This window comes from Lithobates pipiens, unplaced genomic scaffold (assembly GCF_037356315.1).
Source record: "Lithobates pipiens isolate NorthernLeopardFrog02 unplaced genomic scaffold, aLitPip1_a1.2 Scaffold_3, whole genome shotgun sequence".
Taxonomy (NCBI): Eukaryota; Metazoa; Chordata; class Amphibia; order Anura; family Ranidae; genus Lithobates; species Lithobates pipiens.
This window is the reverse complement of record NW_027507790.1, coordinates 38,526,641-38,548,663: the sequence shown is the minus strand read 5'-3', so window position 1 is coordinate 38,548,663 and position 22,023 is coordinate 38,526,641. Positions and strand designations below refer to the sequence as shown.

General features: G+C 44.9%; 2 protein-coding genes across 4 annotated transcripts in view; one reads left to right on the top strand and one right to left on the bottom strand.

Moving 5' to 3' along the window:
- Positions 1 to 3,899: 3,899 nt before the first annotated feature.
- Positions 3,900 to 18,239, bottom strand: TRIAP1 (TP53 regulated inhibitor of apoptosis 1). The gene is made up of 2 exons (XM_077461476.1): positions 18,093 to 18,239; positions 3,900 to 5,163 (listed from the first exon to the last, which is right to left on the bottom strand). The coding sequence occupies exons 1-2, from the start codon at positions 18,237 to 18,239 to the stop codon at positions 5,074 to 5,076; spliced, it is 237 nt and encodes a 78-aa protein (XP_077317602.1). The 3' UTR covers positions 3,900 to 5,073.
- Positions 17,635 to 22,023, top strand: part of GATC (glutamyl-tRNA amidotransferase subunit C) — a 9,645-nt gene continuing 5,256 nt past the window's right edge. Inside the window, exons 1-2 of one of the 3 annotated variants that reach the window (XM_077461471.1) lie at positions 18,310 to 18,461; positions 18,635 to 18,682. In XM_077461471.1, the coding sequence (XP_077317597.1) occupies positions 18,387 to 18,461; positions 18,635 to 18,682 (123 nt within the window). In that variant the 5' untranslated portion in view covers positions 18,310 to 18,386. Of the gene's footprint in view, positions 17,740 to 18,309; positions 18,462 to 18,634; positions 18,683 to 22,023 lie in introns of those variants that run through there. The other 2 variants (XM_077461472.1, XM_077461475.1) reach the window with 2 other exon arrangements.

The window sequence follows — 22,023 nt, the reverse complement described above, 5'->3', positions numbered from 1 at the left end:
ACCAGTTCGCCTGCAGACAGTGCAGTGCCCCTGGACACTTTGTCGGCGGTCCTTAACATGTTCATTGCCAAGATGGAGGCGGTGCATGGGCACAAAGGTGGTAAAAAGCGGCCCCTGCCACCCCATCCTCCGGGGAGAGCTCTTACGCAGACTCTGGCCCCGCTGAGGCTGGTGACCCCTGCTCTGTTGTTTCAGATGACGCTGACAAGGACTGATGGGACAGCGAGGATGAGTCCCCATCCAGGTCCGCGCGCGACAAAGCGCTTGTTGGAGCACTTATCACAGCTGTGCGTGATACCCTGAAAATTCTGCTGATGTAGCGGTCCCTTTTGGGTCCTGTAAGCCAGCCTGGGGTGTTTCCGTATCTGACTTATTTCGATAAGTTCATATACAAGGAATGAGGTCGACCGCAACAGACCTTTTTGGTCTCCAAATACACGGCGGTGCATTACCCCTTTGAGGAAAGCCTTCTCAAAAAATGGTCTGCTCCTCTGGTCGTGGACTCCCCAGTATCCAGGTTAACCAAAGTAACCACGATCCCGGTAGAGGGGACTCCTGCCTTTAAGGACCCCAAGGACAGGAAGGCCGAGGCAGTGGCCCGTTCGTTGTTTACGGTCGTGGGGTCAGCAATGCGACCAGTACTGGCATCCGCATTTGTGTCACAGACACTAAGTGGGCAAAATGTTTGCACCGCAAATTGGGGGAGCAACAGGCTTCTCCTGTCTGCGTGGAACTAGCAGACCAGTTCGTTAAAGGCCTTAAGTACGTTTGTGACGCAGCCCTGGATATCCTCCCTCTGTTATCCAGGGTTTCAGTATCAGCAGTGGTGCTGAGGCGCCTGATTTGGCTAAAACGCTGGTTGGCTGACCAGGCATCTAAAAAAGCCCTGACGGATTTACCCTTCCTTCCCCTCTTTGGAGCCTCATTGGATGACATTATTAAGAATGCCATAGGTGGTAAGAGTATCTTACTCACACAGGCCAGGAAGGCTAAGGAGCCATGCCGTAGGCAAGGGCTCTCATTTTCCGCTCACAGCTTTTTCGTCCACCCGGGGCTTTGGCCAAACTTCCCCAGCCCGACAGGACGACCTCTGAAGGACAAAAGCATCCCTGCAACCGCAAGCCTAACAAGCCTGCGAGCAAAAGTGCTACTGCATGAAGGTTTGCACCCGCCCGCAACACCTCGGGAGTTTGCAGCCCGGTGGGCCTCTCGGTTGTTCGACCAATGGGTCTGCGATCTGATTTCCTCTGGCTACAAGATAGTTTCTCTCTTGGCCACCAGATTCTTCCCCTCCAGTATACCCTTACTCCCAGCTCGCAGGGAGGCCCAAATGGAGGCGGTAAGGGACCTGCTGAGTCGCGGGTGATAGTACCTGTTCCGGAGCCGGAAAGATTCCAGGGGTTCTACTCCAATCTGTAGTTCCCTAAAAGGAAGGGGGTACATCCAATCTTGGACCTAAAAGCCCTCAATTGTTTTGTAAAAGTAGAGGTTCAGAATGGAATCAGTTCGCTCAGTAGTTGCTGCACTCTATTAAGGGGACTTCCTGGTGTCTACCAAAAAAAAGGGCCTTTTTAAAACTTTTTTTGCATTGATACATGTCCCCTGGGGCAGGACCCTGGTCCCTTTAAAATTTGCACTTTTGATTTTTTTCACCTTTGTGAATTTTTTGCCTGTTCGCATGTTCTGCTGCGAACCAAACCAAGGGTTGTTCGGCTCATCCCTAGATATGGCATGCTTTACAGAGCCAGGCAATGAACTTTTCATTAAAATATAATCCTTCATCAATTTTAACTATCGCAGTAACTATAAGATGCTCTAAACAGGGACTCATTGGGGGTATATACTGTTCTCTACAAATGATAGTTATAATATACAAGAGGGTAGCTCTAGACATTGGCGTAGAGATTTGGAGACACTTTGTGATGCGGAATGGGAGCAAGCTCTGAAAAGATGTATTTGAGCTATTCCTATCCTCCTCAGTGTTTGACTCAGTTATTTATCATTCATAGATCCCACTACAATCCTTTAAAGTTACACTCCTGGGGCAAAGCAACCACATCAGATTGTCCAAGGTGTACTACTGATACAGGTACACTAATACATATGCTGTGGCGATGTCCCAAATTGCATCGCTAGTAGGAGTGTGTATTTGATATACCTTAATTTCCTTATGTTCTACACAGGTTAATTTTGATCCAGAAATAGCATTGCTAACGATTGTATCAGAAGGCACTCTCCCAGCTGAAATGCATGTGATGTGGTTGAGATCTATGTATATAGCTCGTAAACTAAAAAATTTAATTGAATACTTTGTTTAGTTTCATAATGCTGTTACCCTTATCTGAGAGGAGGGTCATTATTGGGTTTGACATGATGGCAGGTCCTGAGCAATTGTTGAAGTGTAGTCTGGTGGACGCAAATATTAATAATTTTTTTGTTTGTTTGGTGGGGTTGTTGGATGGAAATGTTTTGCGAGGTTTTGAGTTTTGTTGTATAATGAAAAAAATTAAATAAAAACTATTTGTTTAACCTCTTGATGTCCACGCTATAGCCGAATGATGGCCACAGCGCTGACCTGAATATCCAGGAGGCCATCATATGACGGCCTCCACTTTGCATGCGCCCCCTCCAGAGAGCGCACTGTGATCACTGATCACAGATCGGAGAAAGGGGCCGGTCCTGGACCCTTACCACGTGATCAGCTGTCAGCCAATGACAGCTGATCACATGATCTAAACAAAAGCTTGGTAATTGTTCACCGATCACAGGCTTATCTGCAAGGGACATCGGTCCTGAAGAGGAAGGAGGCCCATCTGCCTCATATGTGCCACCCGTACCCCCTGCCAGTGCCCACAACTGCCACCTATCAATGCCCAGTATTGCCAATCAGTGCAACCTAGCAGTGCTTGCATATCAGTATAACCAGTGCCCATTATTGCCACCTCATCAGTGTACATCAATGAAGGAGAAAAATTACCTGTTTGCAAAATTTTATAAAAAAAATACAAAATCAGATGGTGGGTCGCAAATTCGGTTCAGTTTTGACCCAAATAAGTACATGAATCAATATAGACTCCAGTGTATAGAGGTTCTACAATTATGTAACACATTTTTCAATGTTTGTGTACACTGATTTTTCTCGCTTACAATGATAAATGCAAATTTTGTATTTCTATCTGAAAAATTTTATAAAAAATATTGGAAACAAAATACAAAACATTTTTTTTTAAATTCGGTCTTTTTAAAAACTTTTTAACAAAAAATAAAAACCGGCTAGGTGATCAAATACCACCAAAAAAAATGAAAAGCTCCATTTGTGGGGAAAAATTATAAAAATTAAATTTGGGTACAGTGTTGTACGACCGCACAATTGTCATTCAAAGTGCATCAGCGCTGAAAATTGGTCTGGGTAGGGGGGGTTAAGGGCCCAGTAAGCAAGTGGTTAAAAAAAAAAAAAAAGTGCCAATGTCTACTATTAATTGGAGTCCCCTCAGCTACACAGGAACTGTCATCCAGCCACACTGTTTTAGTGCACGTCCAGTTTTCACTTCCTGTAGGATGGGTCATGGACCAGATCGAAGGACCATCAGGACTGTTATATGATTTCTGGGACACTTTTCACTTATCTATACCCATTCACATTAGATTATATGACATTGCCATTGATCCTTTTGTGTTTTTGCCCCATAAATTTTTGCAGACATGACGGCACAGAAAGTGTGTTAATCACAGAATCACCAGGTGAAAATAAAATGAGAACAAAATACTATTGTATTCACCATATATAAGGGCTAGTAAGCTAAAATGTATATTTGTTTGTAACTGTAGATATACTTTAATGAGTCAGCACATTCATGGCAACAAATGTTTAGTTTGGTGCAAAGCTCCAAAATAATGTATGCAATATATCTCATATTTAATAAAATAAATAAACAAGCAGTTTTTTTTTTCTGCCACAGGCCTTGACAGGATCAAGTTGAAATAGGACACTTCAGAAAACAATTCCAACTAATTACATTAGTCTTTAGTTCAATAATGTTTAAAAGCTAAGTTTACCTTTACATAAAAAAAATAAACACACATAATATTGCAAGTAAAAAAAAAAAATGTACATTATTTTATTTTTATTTAAAAGCAGGAGCCTGAACCTCCGTAGGATCTTTAAATTCATTTTTTTGCCCCCTTCTTCGAACCCTCAAATCAGACCTCCTACCTTGGGATAAGGAAACTTCTACTTGGTTTGGTTGCTCAAGTATTTTAAAGATGAAACCAATGCCTAGATTAATCTATCTTTTTCAAACGCTACCCAATAAACTTTCAAGGAGTTACTTGAATGAGTTGAGGAGGAGGTTTACACTTTTTATCTGGATGGGTAAAAAGCCACTATTACATAGATCCATCTTGACACTGCCTAAAATAAGAGGGGGTATAGGCTTCCCTGACCCGGTAAGATATTATGATGCCTCTCATTTGACCAGAATAATGGAATGGTGTGTGCAATTGGAAAACAAACTTTGGGTTGACCTAGAACAAGTGACCATCTATTCAACCCTGATGGGTATACTTTGATCTATGTATACAAAATACTTTGTATTTTGTTTGATTCCACTACCTCCAGCGGTCTGTTTGCACACACTACTCACAAACTACTACACAACTACCTCTGTTGCCTGTTCCTCTGTACGGGCCATTTGCAGAGCTGTAGGTAGTGTGAATAAACTACGAACATGCTGCTCAGGGCACTTGGAGTTTTAGACACAATACAGTAATAAATTACACATGAATAATTATTATCTAATTTATGAAGCAGAATGCAACATTACAGATTAAGACTTTTCTATGACAAATCATTAATATGCATTGATAAGTAAGCAAAATGTATAAAACAGGAGTAACTGCGATATTTTGAATGAGCCCACTTGTAAAAATATTCTTATGAGGACCTATACAGCTCATTGTGGCTGTGATATCAGTACAATTGTTCCAGTCTGGCTGCACAAAGTATTTCCCATTTAAACTAGTATGTGGAAAATGTGACGTTGGGGGCCCCATAAGTGCAGGGCCCACACTGGGTCAAGAATCCGTATTCGATTCTGGCTTGTCTTTGTTGGGTCCCATGAACTCTATTCCATCAACAGGGATGTCCTTGTCCTTGATAGCTTTCTACAAAAGAAAAACAATATAGTAAATGTAATAGTTCATGTTAAAATGCCTGAAACAGATCTTTAAGCCCTCTATGGCCAGTAACATCCTGGGAGGACTACAGCCCACCACAGCACAGAAATTGCATATTTACTATACTATTTTTCAAAGGTTTTTGCATAGTAAACAGTGCAAATTGAAATAATGAAATAATAAAATATAAAAGCAAGAGGAAAGCTGAATCCTGTAAAGCACATGTGCACGTCATAATATGTGCATATAACTCAGTGTAATTTCAAAAATCAACATCTCGTTTTATGGGAGCCTTAATCCACCAACAAACACGAGTGCAAGAGTTAAATTATAGGAGTTGAACATGGCCACTTCTCAACATATTATATCTGTAAGTACTGAGGTTGGCTCCCACTCTCTAAGGCTGGGTTCACATCGCAGTACGGAACGGCTCACAGCAGGGGTCCGCTGCATCCCTGTTCACCGTTTCAGGGCCGATTTCAGTCTGAATTTTGACCTGAAACAGACCAGGAGATGCACAGGACTCCTGTGCAATTCGCACCGTAGCCGCTCCGGAGATCCATAAAGAGCTGGTCACAATCTCCTGACAATCGAATTGGATGGGGGGAAAGAATGGAGGGTCCCATTGGGTCTGCCAGAAAAACAGACAGGCAAACCTGATCATACCCCTCATGTGAAAGAGGCCTTAGAGATCTTAAAGCAGGACAGACACAAATAATACAGGTTTAACCAAGTAATAAAATTCCTGCGAGCCTCCATCAAACCAAAGCCTAATAGATATCACTAACCAGCTGCAAGCATTACACACGTCTCATAAGCTCGTGCACATAGACAAAAATAGTAAATTATATGCTGCGCTTTGTCCCCTTCCACACTGGGGCATTTTTCGGGCGTTTTTCAGGCGCTTTAGCGTTCAAAAAAGTGCTTGAAAGAAGCTGCAACTGCAATCCCAATGTAAAAGCCCGAGTGTTTCCACACTGAGATCCCTTTCACACTGGGGCGTTTTTCAGGCGCTTTAGCTTTAAAAAAAAGCGAATGTAAAGCGCCTGAAAGAAGCCACAACTGCAATCCCAATGTAAAATCCCGAGTGCTTTCACACCGAGGCGCTGCGCTGGCAGGGCGTCAAAAAAAGTCCCACAAGCAGCTTCTTTGCAGCGCTTTTGGAGCGGTGAATACAACACTCTTAAAGCGCCCCTTCCCATTGAAATCAATGGGAAGCGCCTGTAAAACACCTGAAAAGCGCTATTGGCAGCAGCGTTTTGTGGGCGCTTTTAACTCTTTATTTGGCCACTAGCAGGGGTTAAAAGCACCCCAATAATGCTCGAAAAATGCTGGTAAAGCGCTGCTAGTTTAAGCGGAGCTTTATGAGCGCTGACATTGTGAAAGGGCTCGTAAAGCACTTGGGATTTCACATTGGGACTGCAGATGAGGCTTCTTTCAAGTGCTTTACAGGTGCCTAAAGCACCTGAAAAACACCCCAGTGTGAAAGGGGTCTTTAGAATATTACACAATAAATGCGTGCTGAAAATTAAAACAAACACATGTAGTGTTAATGTGACGCAAGTGACATATGTGACATAGATGTGATATGACAAAAATAAATGTCAAATAAAACATTAATAATAAAGTGCTCATGTGCATCCAAGTGCTTTGTAACACAGATATAAGTGTCCGGTGGTATATAGGGGACGACAATAGTCACACTTTAAATAGCAAAAAGTGCTATTGTGCAAAAAACAAGTCTTTTTATAAACAATGCTGTGACAGTCCTGTTGAAAAAAAGTGCATATGCGTGGTATCCAGTAATAGCACTGCTGATTATAAATCCATGCGTCTAAAAATTATTGACAGGTGTTTCCGATCATGCATTTGTGCTCTTATTCCAGTGACCCCCTAGGTATTGAATGCTCACCTTAGAGCGTGCGACAACCATCCCTGGGTTTTATAATGGTGACAGAATCCTGGGCTTCGCACGCAGTATCTCAGGAATAATGGGAAATAAAAAGCCTCAATAGTGTGATATGGGGGCACACAAAAGGAGGGAGGGGCCAGTAGCACACAAGAAGGACCCGATAAGGGGTGGATCTGGGCTGCCCTGTGCAAATTCACTTCACAAAGCAGGCAAGTATAACATGTTTGTTATTCTTATAGGAAAGAAAAATAGACTTTCAAATCACTTTAACCACTTGGCATCTGCAGGCCGTCGTATGACTGAAGCTACAGACATCATTCAGAGATCGGAATTTTCAGCCGGCGATTTTCTACACCATAAGAACGATCACAGCTTGATCGTTCTTACGGGCGACGAAAGGGGGGTCCCCCCTCCCACCGATGCTTCTCGCCGCAACGATCGGTGAGTCAGACAGAGGATCCACCGGCCCTGGATGTTGATCATAGAGATTTCCGGCAGACCAGATGGTCGCCGGAGTCTCTATGATCTTCGGAGGCCCGGGCGCGATGTTATGACGTCCCGCCCAGCCTCTGCGTTCAAAAAACAGTCGCCACCTCAGCTGGGAAGCAGTGATCGTTTTTTTTTTTTCTTATTGACCTGATATCTCACTGTAAATAGGTTCTGTTCTGGAATAAAAGTGATCAAAATGTATTTATTTTTTTAAAGTGTAAAAATAATTTTTTTAAAGCGCCCCTGTCCCCATGTGCTCGCATGCAGACGCGAACGCATACGTAAGTCCCGCCCACATATGAAAACGTGATCGGTAGAGCGAGAGCAATAATTCTAGCCCTAGACCTCCTCTGTAACTCAAAACACGTAACCAGTAAAAAAATTTAAAGTGTCGCATATATAATGTTTGAGGGTTCTATGTCATTTTAGAGCAAAAAATTAAAAAAAAGATGATTTTTACATGTAGGAGCGAAGTATCAGAATTGGCCTGGATGCAAAGTGGTTAAGGGAATTCCTTGGGGACCCCCCAGGTCACAAAAACTAGTGTCCCAATTGGAAGATCTCCCTTCTAAATTAGGAATTTCCTTTTACTTTCAATGATAAATGGTAAACAGGACAAGCAGACAGGGTGACTCTCCCCAACAGGGGCACAGACAGCAAAAAAAAACAACAAACAAAGCTGACAGGGGTCAATCTATCTTCACAGTGTCCAAAACAATAACAAAAAAGTTTTGCCTTTAGTTATACTTTAAATTCATTTTAATACACACAAACACAAAAGAGGTTGTTGCATTGAGTAAATAGATACCAACCATGCCAAGATTTAGAACTGTGCATACCTTTTACATTGCATTAAACTATGGTACCAAAAATTGTACATGGGTGATGCCTTAAAAGCTTTTACAGGCTAATGGTTTAGAGTTAAAGAGGAGCTGCACAAAAAAAAAAAAAAAATATTAAAAGCCAGCAGCTACTAATATTGCAGCTGCTGACTTTTAATAATATCACACTTACCTGTCCCAGGTTCCAGCGATGTCGGCGGCAGATGACGAGCGATCGCTCGTCTCGCTGCAGCCACCGCCGCCATCCTCTGTCAGGGAATCGGGAAGTGAAGCAAGAGGGCTTCACTGCCCGGTTCCCTACTGCGCATGCGCGAGTCGTGCTGCGCTGGTTCCCCGCTGTGTCTCTGGGAACTGTGTGTTTCCCAGAACACAACGGGGGGGTGGAGCCATGCAGCGGTCTGGCCGGAAGTGGGTGCAGTTACCTGGATTATCCAGGTAACTGCACCCCCCTCCCCCCCGAAAGGTGCCGATTGTGGCACCGGAGGGGGGGAGGGATAATACTAGCGGAACTTCCCCTTTAGGGTGAAGAACCGCTTTAAGGGCCCCTTTCACACATGCAGACATTATGTCCATATTTCATCCATCCGTTTGCGGATGAAATACGGACATACATGCATCCCTATGGGATAGCGGGTGTCTGCGGATGAACATCCACCTGTGAAGAAAAAAAAAAAAAAAAAACACAAGCCACCGCTTGTAAAAAAGCTAGAAGGCACGGTGGCCCAGCAAGAAGAACCAAAGAGGGGGGGACAAGACCTCACTCGCCCCCATGTTGAGGTCGCGCGGCCTGGTACGGCTCAGGAGGGGGCGCTCGCTCGTCCCCACCCCCTTTCCTGGCCGGGTAGCGTGCTCGGATAAGGGCCTGGTATGGATCTGGGGGGGGACCCCCATGTCGTTTTTTTGGCGTAGGGGGTTCCCCTTAAAATCCATACCAGAACTAAGGGCCTGATATGCTCTCGGAGGGGGAACCCACGCCAATTTATTTTCATAAATTTGACGTGGAGTTCCCTCGAGAGCTCATTCTCTGACTGGCCGCGGCAAAAGTCACCTGGCCTGGGGCGACTTAAAGTCGTGTTGTAAGTCGCGTTCAGGTCATGTCCAAGTTGCCTCCAAAAGTCGTGTTGAAAGTAGTGTTGCCCCTGTGTGAACGGACCCAAAGGGTTTGAATGGCTATTAAAAAAAGGTAACCATCCTCACCTGTGATCCGTTTGCTTGTAATTAGTGTGAATGTATAAAAAGGTTAGTGAGTTTGTGGACTTCTGACAGACCCTTGCATCTTTCATCCAGTGCTGCACTGATGTCTCTGAATTCTGAGGCATGGGAAAGCAAAACAATTGTCAAAGGATCTGCGGGAAAAAGGTAGTTCAACTGTATAAAACAGGAAAGGGATATAAAGAGATATAATTGAGAATGCCAATCAGCAGTGTTCAAACGCTAATCAAGAAGTGGAAAATGAAGGGTTCTGTTGAAACCAAACCACGGTCAGGTAGACCAACTAAAATTCCAGGTACAACCGCCAGGAAAATTGTTCGGGATGCAAAGAAAAACCCACAAATAACTTCAGGTGAAATACAGGACTCTCGGAAAACATGTGGTGTGGCTGTTTCAGGATGCACAATAAGGAGGCACTTGAAAAAAGATGGGCTGCATGGTCAAGTCCCCAGAAGAAAGCCATTACTAAGCACATGCCACAAAGTATCCCTTTTACAATATGCCAAACAGCACAGAGACAAGCCTCAAACCTTCTGGCACAAAGTCATTTGGAGTTATGAGACCAAAATTGAGCTTTTTGGCCACAACCATAAATGCTACATTTGGAGAGGAGTCAACAAGGCCTATGATGAAAGGTACACCATTCCTACTGTGAAAGACAGAGGTGGATCGCTGATGTTTTGGGGTTGTGCGAGCTACAAAGGCACAGGAAATTTGGTCAAAATGAATGGCAAGATGAATGCAGTATGTTTTCAAAAAATACTGGAGGAACATTTGCATTCATCAGCCAGGAAGCTGCTTATGGGACGTACTTGGACATTCCAACATGACAATGATCCAAAACACAAGGCCAAGTTGACCTGTCATTGGCTACAGCAGACTAAAGTGAAGGTTCTTGAATGGCCATCTCAGTCTCCTGACCTCAATATCATTGAGCCACCCTGGGGAGATCTCAGACCTTCAGTTCATGCAAGACAGCCCAAGAATTTACAGGAACTGGAGGCTTTTTGCCAAGAGAAATGGGCGTCTTTACCATCTGAGAAGATAAAGAGCCTCATCCACAAATGCCACAAAAGACTTCAAGCTGTCATTGATGTTAAAGGGAACAATACACAATATTAAGAACTAGGGTATGTAAACTTTTGATCAGGGTCATTTGGGTAGTTTCTGTTGTCATTATGATTTAAAAAGACAGTTGATCGATAATAAATGGCTTCAGCCAAACACTAACCATGAGTTAAAGAAAAGTTTTTGTGTCATCATTGAAATTCTCTGGAAAATGGCTAAGAAATCATAAATTCTGCCAGGGTACGTAAAACTTATGAGCACAATTGTATCCCAAATGCGTGGTGCAATCACTGTTTACATATGCTTGCCAGACGTGTGTGTTTGCGTGTATGCATAGGGTGTCAGGGGTGCTTTTACTTTGTTTTTAATTATTTTTATTTTCTTTGAAAAAAAAAAAATCGTATACGCTTTTTAATTTTTTTTTATTTAACTTTATTGCTATCACAAGGGTGTTAACAAGCTGCCTTGTTATAGTTTCAGGCAGAAATAAAATTCCTTTATTAAATTTACACTATGAGTGTCAATCTTTTCCATCCATTCACATTCCATGATCTGATACGCTAAGGAGGAGGCATTTCCATTGGACACCAAGACGAAGGGCAGATTTGTTTATATATGTTTTACACCTGCAGGGGTGCTGCTATCTGGTGCGTGTGGAACCGAGAAGAGAGCACAAAGTTTTGATCAGTTTCCTGCATAAGTCACTTTGAAAAGTTACTTTAAGGCCATTTTTAGCATAAGCCATTTTGGAAAATCACTTACAAGAACATATATAGTGATGGTATGCGAGCTGAGGTAATGGATAATGAATATATTTCACCTCGCATGCGTTTTGTTGCAGGAGACTGAAGCAGAATCCGGCCAAGGTTTTTCCAGCCTCTGTGGCAGGCTTGGTTCTGGTCTGGATATTGTGGTCCACTTGAGTCCACGCTCAGGTGGACTTTAACCACTTGAGCCCGGGAAGGATTTACCCCCTTCCTGATTGTGCCATTTTTTTGCGATACGGCACTTCGATGCTTTAACTGACAATTGCGAGGTTGTGCGATGATGTACCCAAACAAAATTGACATCCTTTTTTCCCCACAAATAGAGCTTTCTTTTGGTGGTATTTAATCACCTCTGCGTTTATTTTTTTTTGCGCTATAAAAAAAAAAAAAAAAGAAGAAGAAGGAGGAGCGACAATTTTGAAAAACCAAAAAAACACAATATTTTTTTTTACTTTTTGCTATAATAAATATCCCCACAATTAAAAAAAAAAAAAAAAAATCTTCTCAGTTTAGGCCAATATATATTCTTCTACGTATTTTTGGTAAAAAAAAAAAAAAAACAAAGAATTAAGCGTACATTCATTGGTTTGCGCAAAAGTTATAGCATCCTGTAGGAGGGATGGGACTGGCTAGGGGAGTAGACCGATCGGTGTTCTTATATACTAGAAACACACGATCTGTCTCCTCTCCCCTGCCAGAACGTGGATTTGTGTGTTTACACATACATACAGATCCTCGTTCTGGCTCTGTCAAGAGCGATCGCGGGTGTCCAGCAAACATTGCAACCACCAGGCACGCACATTGGCTCCTCAGTACCGCAGCGGCACATGCGCGCCCCCTATACCCCTTAAATAGGCCACCGTACAGCTACGGCGATTTGCACAGGGGAGCTATTCTGCCGACGGCGGGCGGTCGGCAAGAGGTTGAATGAGCAGGAAGAGAGCACAGGGTAGCTCTGGCCTGAGACTCAGAAGGGAATCAGAGAGCTCTGTTTGGACTTAAAAGAAGGTTTGCTTTGCTACACGTTTTGTGCTGGGGACCAGCCCCACACCGTATAAGGAGGAGGAGACTACTGTACTGTTTAGCACCGGAGGCCAAGGATTTGTTTTAGATGTTTGTTTGTTTTCATTATTTTGACAACCTGCTAAATAAACCTGGCAACCCACCACATTTATAGGAAATTGCCTGCATGCTGACCTTTTTTTTCCAGAAAAGGTGATCCCCACGAGCTAATCTCCCACAAATTATATATATATATATATATATATATATATATATATATATATATATATATATATATATATATAAAATGTATTTTTTTATTCGTGAACTATACATTTGGTTTGAGACACACATAAAGTGGTGTTTCCGCCCAAAAAAAAAAAAAAAAGTGGAGTAAAACTCCCAAAAAGGAAAAAAAAAGAAATTGGAAATATATATATTTTTTTTAACTCACCTCTAAATGCCTATTGCTAGGGGGTCCCTCGTAGTCTGCCTCCTTCAGTGCCCGGGCACCCGACGTCACTTCCCCTCAGTGCAGTCTCATCTGGGACATGTGACAAGTCCCAGATGACTGCGCGGTGTATCATGGCGCAACGTGCGCATGCGCAGTGGGTGCCCGGCTGTGGCTTCACAGTAGGAATGCCGGCGCCGCCGAGCGGAGGGAGGGGGGGACGAGCGGACATTGGGACAGGTAAGTGTACGATTATTAAAAGTCAGCAGCTGCAGTATTTGTAGCTGCTGACTTTTAAATTTTTTTTTTTATTTTTTTTTTTTTTTTTTTTTAAGGGGCACCCCATTTTAAGCAGCATCTCTCAGAGGAGGAAAGGAGAAAACTGGTCAGTCATGTGATCGCAATCTCATCTTTTAAATGAGGTATTTACTGCATTTATATTTCTAAATCATTCACAGAGGGGGACATTGCAATAGGAGGCAGTGCTGATGGTGTATACAGGTTAGTGTTATGAGAGCAGTGGGAGGGGGACACACAGAAGCTGCTGATGATGGCGGCATGTAAACTGACCATGGTGTCAGGGCTCAGCAGCCATGATACACCGTGGTCAGTTTACAGAGGGGAGGGCAGAAACTGGCAGGATCAGCCAGGTTTATCAGGTGTTACAGGGGGCCAAATGACACATGACAAGCACTGTGTCATAACATGCTTTAAAAAGGAGCAGGATCCATTTTTGGGGGTTAGCAAATGCTTTAAAGAGGAGCTCGGGGGGGCGTGAGCAAGATGGTGACCAGGTCAGACGTCTAGGCGCAGAGCTCTGCAGCCTACTCCTTTCATCTGAGTGCCCAGGTAGATAGTCCTGAAGTGCAAAATACAATCAGGGACCCGACCGCAGCAGTGAGGGGAAGCACCAGCTAAGCCTGCCGGTGTGGCAGCACACGTAGAGAGGACTTCCAACATGGCAACACGAACTTCGGAGGCTGAACCGGCCCTCACGGAGCAAGCCAATTTTTTGACCCTAATGCAGGCAATCAACAGATGCCAAGCTGCCCTCACATCTAAAATTGACTCCCTGCAGCTCGAGATGGGTCTCATGAGGAAGGACTATGGACAAGATACGCCATCAGGTGGACAAGGCCGAGCAAAGTGTGGGCGACACTGAAGACTCTGTGAGGGACCACAATGCTACCCTGCATACGATCCAGGTGAGACTGAAGCACCTGGAGTCTAGGGCTCAAGACACAGAGAATCGCAACCAGTGTAACGACCTCCATATCATTGGCTTGCCTGAGGCAGAGGACATTGACACACCGGCTTTCAGAGCGCCTCCTCTGCACGCTCCTTCCTCGGGCGCCCTTCTCCTCTCATTTTGTCAAGGAGAGGGTCCATAAAATGCCACTCACTCCTGGTCCCCCGGGTGCACCCCGTACATTCATTTTCAGGTTGATGAACTTTGGAGACCACGACCTGATTCTTAGAGAGGCTTGGAAAGTGGATTCCATCTGCCATGAAGCAGCCCGACTTATGTTTTTCCCGGACTTCACGGTCAACACCCAGAAGCTCTGAAAATCATTCAACGTGGTCAAGCAGTCCCTCCACTCCCGGAATATCAAGTACAGCATGTTGTTCCTTGCACATTTGAAGGTGGTTGATGAAGAAACCATCTGCTTTTTTCACCACGCCTAAGGAAGCTGCACAATGGATCAATAACTTACCCCGCATATGAAGTTGGGACCCCTTGTTGGGAATATGCTGCGCGAGTACTGCCGGACAGGTTCATTTTCTGTTCTCTGGGCTGGGCGGGCCTGACGCTATATTTGGGCCTCATGTGGACCTCTCTCTTGGAAAACGGGATGCTATGAAGGTGGGGTGCCATTGAACGTTCACATGCGTGCTCCTGCTGCCATTATGGGATGGGCCCCCTTGCCGCCTAATGGCGAAGGACACTCTTAGGCTCTGGAGCTGCTGGAGTATGACAGGTCTCCCTGTTGACAGCATTGAACTCACTCTCTCCTATGTAGCCTATAGGTTGGATGTACCTTTCACCTGCCATTATGCTGTACATGAATTTTCAACTTTGCCACTGCCCTAGCCTAGATGACTCCATACACCTAGTTCCAGCAACTACCTTTGACTGAGATCCCAAATTCTGCACTGGACAATGAATGTTTAAGTTTTTCCCCCTGGCTTTGCAGGGTGATACTAATCCTTTGCATTTCCTCCCCATCGGTGGCATCTCTGCAGTACACCTATGCACGTTGTGCCCGGGTTACTTGACTATTGTTCATAAACCCTATTGGTTTGTAACCATGTTTGCTTTGGGGATCCAAGTGCATTTGAGTTGGGGTGAATGTACAGGGTGGGGGGGGGGAGTTGGGGATACTGTTACTGTTTTGTTTTCTTTATGTTCTAACTTGGTTTTTGAAGGAATGTTGGATCTATGTGGTAGACGGGTGTTGCAGCCAGGACTGCACCGCCATTTAATTTCCCATGGTTGCTTCTTCCTTTTGTGACCCTCCCTAGGGATTTAAATGTGGTGACTGGACCTTCCCTCATGCCTCTCTCCCTCTTTCTCCATGGCCCCACTGACACTGATCTCATGGAAAGTCCAGGGGCTGAACTCCCAAATTTAACGGGCTCTAGTTTTCAAATTCCTTAAAAATTATTGCCTGTACATTTGCATATTGCAAGAAACATCTTGTGGGGAGTAGAATCCTTCCTTAGGAAGCCATGGGTGGGATATTACTATCATGCCACTTATACCACCCATGCCGGGAGGGTTAGTATTCTCATTCCAAAATCTCTACCTTTTGTACTAAAGGACCTGCATCTGGATCCCGAGGGCAAATATGTAGTACTACATGCGGTTGTTGATGGTATGCCTTTGATATTGGTGGGTTTTATAACCTCATCCAGCCACAGTTGGTCTCCTCACCAAAATAAAGCAAGTGGTAGCGGCCTACCCGACTGCTGCAGTGGTTTTGGCTAGGGACTTCAACATGGACCCTTGTCCCACTATGGACAAAATGACTCCCGATACGGCCTTAGACTCTTCACTTTCCCACTGGGTGGCTACTTTTGGTGATGGCAATACCCCTGGGCTAGAGGATACACTTGCAGTTCTGCCACAAAACACAGCTATGTCACGTATCGACCTCATGTATGTCAGCAGCCCCATCCTGGCTAAGGTGTGGGAGGTGCCTGTCCTCCCTAGCAGTATCTTGGACCATGCCCTTGTCCTCTTGAAGTTATAAACTACAGTAACCCCACCTAACTGCTTGTGGCCTCACTCACTCACCAAGCTGAGGCCAACGCTCAGATGCTGGAAGCACAATGTAATGACTGGGGAGGAGAGTCAGAGGATGGATTTGTTTGCAGTTCTGAGGGAGGTTCAGCTCCTCAGGCTTTCAGCAGCCAAAAAAAAAATACTACAGAAATCGCAGAGTGTTTGAACAGGGGGAGAAGATGATGCGTCTGCTTGCATGGCTCTTCAGGGAACAAACAATGTCTGCTCACATCGCTAATATTAGGGATAGAACTGGGAGATTGTAGTTAAACCCTGGGGAAATCAACTCCTGCTTTGCTTTCTACTATGAGGACCTGTATTCCCCCAAGGTGGGCTACACCCTGGAAGAACTCCATTCCTTTCTGGATGCAAATGACTTCCCCGTTTCGTCTGAGGAGGCCTGTTTGAAGACAGGACGCACCACTCACTCTGTAAGAAATTCAGATGGCTATTGCGTCTATGCAGACAGGTAAGACTCCTGGAGAGGATGACCTCCTAGCCGAAGTCTTCAAAACCCACTGCACCTCACTGGCATTTGACTTGCTGGAGTGGGAATATTTATGGAATGTGTTGCACGGATTTGGCTTTGGTTCAACTTTTCATGGTTGCGGCTGTTATATTACAACCTGATGGCCAGGGTTTGGACGAACGGCCTTCTCTCTGCATCGTTCCCGCTCCACCTGGGCACTAGACAGGGCTGCCCCCTCTCCCCGGCCCCATTTGCTCTCACTATTGAGGCATTGGCAATGCTGCTCCAATCTTCCCCTACAGTCACATCGGTGCACCCCATTGTGGAAAAAGTGTCAATGTATGCAGACCATACCCTTCTCTATCTTAACGACCCCCGCCAATCCTTGAAGCTGCCCTGGCACTTATTAGACATCTACCAAGTTATATGGCCAATGTTCGTCCGGTCCTACAGCGATTTCTTCAGAAATATTCAATCTGGAAAAATTTGCCACTTGAGCCAGTGGGTAGAGTAAATTGAATTAAAATGTCCTTCCTCCCTAAGTTTTTATGCGTTTAGACACAACCCTATTAGTATACCTAAAACTTGACCAAACTATTAGCGCCTTTGTATGGCAGGAGACAGTCCAAAGGGTGGCTAGATCCATGCGCCAACTTTCATTGTCAGAGGGGGCGGGGGAACTTAAAGTGGAATTAAAGGCACACATACTTACCGTTTCCAATAGACACCCGCAAGTTCCTTTGCGGGTGTGGCATTTTCTCCCCAAGTTCTTATATAGGTTTGTCTTTTGCAGGATGATGTCACTCCAGACTAAGGATGAGCTCAGGCATGTTCGCACACTCCACGTGCAGAGCCCGCCAGGAAGTCGGCGCAGAGCTGCGCTAATCACAGACAATGAGACATTGATGCGTGGCTGCAGAGATCGGGAAATGTCTCACTGCCTGTGATTAGCGCAGCAACAACTTCCTGGCGGGCTCTGCACATGGAGCATACAAACACGCCTGAGCTCATCCCTACTCAAGACACACTGCTGGAAGGTACATTTCTGAGGACTGCAAATAGGCAGGTAAGTGGAGTTGATTGCAGAGGAAACAATGCATGTCTCTTCTGCAATAAAGAACCTGCCTATTTACATTTTAACATATTTGTAAATTTTGACTTTTCTTTTTGTAAAAGATGAGCAGAGTTCCCGTTCAGTGTGCCTTGTTCCTCAGACGATTAAATAGTTTCTAATGGACCGTTGTAAGTTTATATATATATATATATATATATATATCGTTCCACTGCTACAGGAAGTGAAAGAAATGCCCCCAATGGAGACACAGAGAGCACTACAAGCCTGGCAGGAGGTTCTATGTATGTCACATTCGTTAAAGAACCGTGTATTTCTTTCTTTAGTCCCCTCGCCGGAGGTCTCACCTGGACACAGGAGCGGTACCGCCGGAAGAGCTCGGTGCATGGGTCCCCGCTGCCCTCCCCTTTCAGAAACTTCTCGGCGAACCACCGGTTGAAGCACTGGTCATATTCCCGCTTCATGTCCGTGCATTCCTCGCCCACACTGTTCATGTCGCTGGCTGCCTGTCTTTCTACCGGACAACGCGCACCATACCCAACAATGCCTCTTGTGCCCTTTCTAAAGATGGCTGCTCCTTGCTCAAGGTCACGTCAGCCGTCGCGCCGCTTTAGGCGTCATTGGAAGGCGACCCTGTGAAAATGTGGGTACAGACGGTAGCTGTGAGACTGTGGAGGGCGGCTGGGTTTGTACGCCTTTTGTCCTCTCAGAGTAAGGTATCAGAGTGCTCATTATCCTCCATCTGATCAGAGACTACATGTCCCGGGGGGGTCTCTGTGCACAGTGCGATGAAGAACCTGCTGGGACCTGTAGTGCCCGAGCAGATGGCTATTATACATAGGATGTAATGAATGTTGGCATTAAACAATATGATTTTCATCCTCTGAAGGTACCGCAGAATCCGACTTGGAGAATTGAGCCTGAGCCAGAATCACAGGTATATGGGATTTGTATTGTGATGGCCCCTGAGCCACAATCGCAGGTAGATGGGATTTGTATTGTGATGGCCCCTGAGCCACAATCGCAGGTAGATGGGATTTGTATTGTGATGGCCCCTGAGCCGCAATCGCAGGTAGATGGGATTTGTATTGTGATAGCTCCTGAGCCGCAATCGCAGGTATATGAGATTTGTGTTGTGATGGCTCCTGAGCCACAATCGCAGGTAGATGGGATTTGCGTTGTGATGGCTCCTGAGCCAAAATCGCAGGTAGATGGGATTTGCGTTGTGATGGCTCCTGAGCCAAAATCGCAGGTAGATGGGATTTGTGTTGTGATGGCTCCTGAGCCGCAATCGCAGGTATATGAGATTTGTGTTGTGATGGCTCCTGAGTCGCAATCGCAGGTAGAAGGGATTTGCGTTGCGATGGCTCCTGAGCCGCAATCGCAGGTAGATGGGATTTGGGTTGCGATGGCTCCTGAGCCACAATCGCAGGTAGATGGGATTTGCGTTGAGATGGCTCCTGAGCCACAATCGCAGGTAGATGGGATTTGCGTTGAGATGGCTCCTGAGCCACAATCGCAGGTAGATGGGATTTGCGTTGAGATGGCTCCTGAGCCACAATCGCAGGTAGATGGGATTTGCGTTGAGATGTCTCCTGAGCCACAATCGCAGGTAGATGGGATTTGCGTTGAGATGGCTCCTGAGCCACAATCGCAGGTAGATGGGATTTGCGTTGCGATGGCTCCTGAGCCACAATCGCAGGTAGATGGGATTTGCGTTGCGATGGCTCCTGAGCCACAATCGCAGGTAGATGGGATTTGCGTTGCGATGGCTCCTGAGCCACAATCGCAGGTAGATGGGATTTGCGTTGCGATGGCTCCTGAGCCACAATCGCAGGTAGATGGGATTTGCGTTGCGATGGCTCCTGAGCCACAATCGCAGGTAGATGGGATTTGCGTTGCGATGGCTCCTGAGCCACAATCGCAGGTAGATGGGATTTGCGTTGCGATGGCTCCTGAGCCACAATCGCAGGTAGATGGGATTTGCGTTGCGATGGCTCCTGAGCCACAATCGCAGGTAGATGGGATTTGCGTTGCGATGGCTCCTGAGCCACAATCATAGGTTCATCTTTCACATGTTAAAATCTACATTTTTGGCTAGAAAAGGATTTAAAAGCACCAGAATATTCGGTTTTCTGGAAGTATAGTGTGTACTTGCCTGAATCCAAAGCTTCTCTGTTGCCTGCATGAGTCAGTTCTGAGTTTTTCTGGACACAACTTCCCCACACACTATGCATGCAGAACAAGCTGCACTTTTAACAACCCTAAGGCCACTTTCACACTGAGGCACTTCCAAACTGCCAGTAAAAACACTGAGCGCTTTTGAAGAGCTTTCCATTCATTTCAATGGAGAGGGGAGTTTTTCACAGCCCTGCCAGCATACTGCCCCAGTGTGAAAGCGTTCATTGATTTTAACGGAAATACGTTTTCGGGAGCTTTTTAGGCACTGTTTTTAGCATGAAAGCGCCTGAAAAGTGCCTCAGTGTGAAAGTGGTCTTAGGGTTTACAACCCCTTAAACTTTATTGCTATCACACCGGGAATAACAAGCCTCTATGTGATATAATTTGAGAAGTTGTTATAGGTTCTCTTTATGAAGACATCAGGGGTCCATTAATCCCCCTCATTTCTCCACTGCTCCAACAGCACCTGGCTTTCTAGCTTGGAGTTTGTCAACTCTGAATTGAGCACTTTTAGCACACACTAGTAAAGGAGATCTTCAACCTTAGTTGTTGTCTCAGAGCATCATGTCGCTGGGGTGGAGGTATTTACATAGTTGGCAAGGTTTAACCACTTGCCACTTAAACCCCCCTCCTGCCCAGACCAATTTTCAGTGCTCTCACTTTGAATGACAATTAATCATGTAAGACTGTACCCAAATTATTTTTTTTGTCCTTTTTTTTTAATACAAATAGAGCTTTCTCTTGGTGGTATTTGATCACCTCTGGGTTTTTTTTTTTTCTTTGCGCTATAAATGATAAAAGACTGAAAATTTAGAAAAAACTATTTTTCTTTGTTTCTGTGATAAAATTTAGCAAATTATTATTTTTTCTTCATGAATTTTAGCCACAATTTATACTGCTGCATATCTTTGGTAAAAAATAACCCAAATTAGTGGATATTATTTGGTCTGTGTGAAAGTCAGAGTCCACAAGCTGTGGTGCAAATTGTAAAAAATTGAATCTCCAATTCTTGCGACCCGAACAAGCCAGGAAAGTACAAATACCCCCCAAATGACCCCTTTTTGGAAAGCAGACATTCAAAGGTATTTAGGAAGAGGCATGGTGAGGTTTTTGATGTTGTAATTTTTGCCACAAAATTGTCATTGTAATAGGTTATTTCTCTCACATGGCATGTGTATACCACAAATAATGCCTCAAAATACATTCTGCTACTCCTGTGGTATACCACATGTTTGGGACTTTTCACAGCCTGGCCACATAGAGAGGTCCAACATGCAAGGAGCGCCGTCACGTGTTCTAGGAGCATAAATTACACATCTAACTTCTTGACTACCTATTACACTTTTGAAGGCCCTGGAGCACCAGGACAATGACACTGATGGCAGGTGGCACTGGGGACAGATGGCACTGATAGGTGGCACTGGGGACAGGTGGGCATGTGTGTTGTGTGTTTCACTGTTAGTGTTAACTCACGGACGCTGCAGCACGGAAGCTCTCCCTCCTCACACGCTGTCCCTGTGTGAGGAGGGGAGCCGGCGATGAGAGACGATCTAATGTTTACATATGAGATCACCTCCCATTGGACAGGCCGATCGAGTGCTAAATGGCCGCTATGGTTGGCCATTTAAATGCATGATCTGTGATTGGCTGTGTCCAAGGGACATGGCCAACATAGAACTTCCCCAATGCGTGCCCACGGCGACACGCAGAGCAGAAGTAAACAGGACAACGTCCACCTAGAAGTTATCATCCACGCTGTAGCCATCTTTTGGCTATAGCGTGGGCGCAAAGTGGTTAATAAAGACACCAGTCCAACGTGTGATATTGTGTGTTTAAAGTGATTGTAAGGGCTCAAGGTTTTTTTTTTTTTTTTAACCTTATATGCCAGTGATGGCGAACCTTGGCACCCCAGATGTTTTGGAACTACATTTCCCATGATGCTTCACTACACTGGAGAGTGCGTGAGCATTATGGGAAATGTAGTTTCAAAACATCTGGGGTGCCAAGGTTCGCCATCACTGTTATATGCATTAAAGTGATATTTAAGGCTTGGTTTTAAAATAAATAAAAGCAAGAAAAAACAAACATTTTATTATT

Coding starts and splice junctions, on each gene's coding strand:
- TRIAP1 (XM_077461476.1), bottom strand. CDS start 18,239: ATGAACAGTGTGGGCGAGGAATGCACGGACATGAAGCGGGAATATGAC. Junction 5,164..18,092: donor GGTACCGCTCCTGTGTCCAG/GTGAGACCTCCG, acceptor TTTCTTTTGTAG/AAAGCTATCAAGGACAAGGA.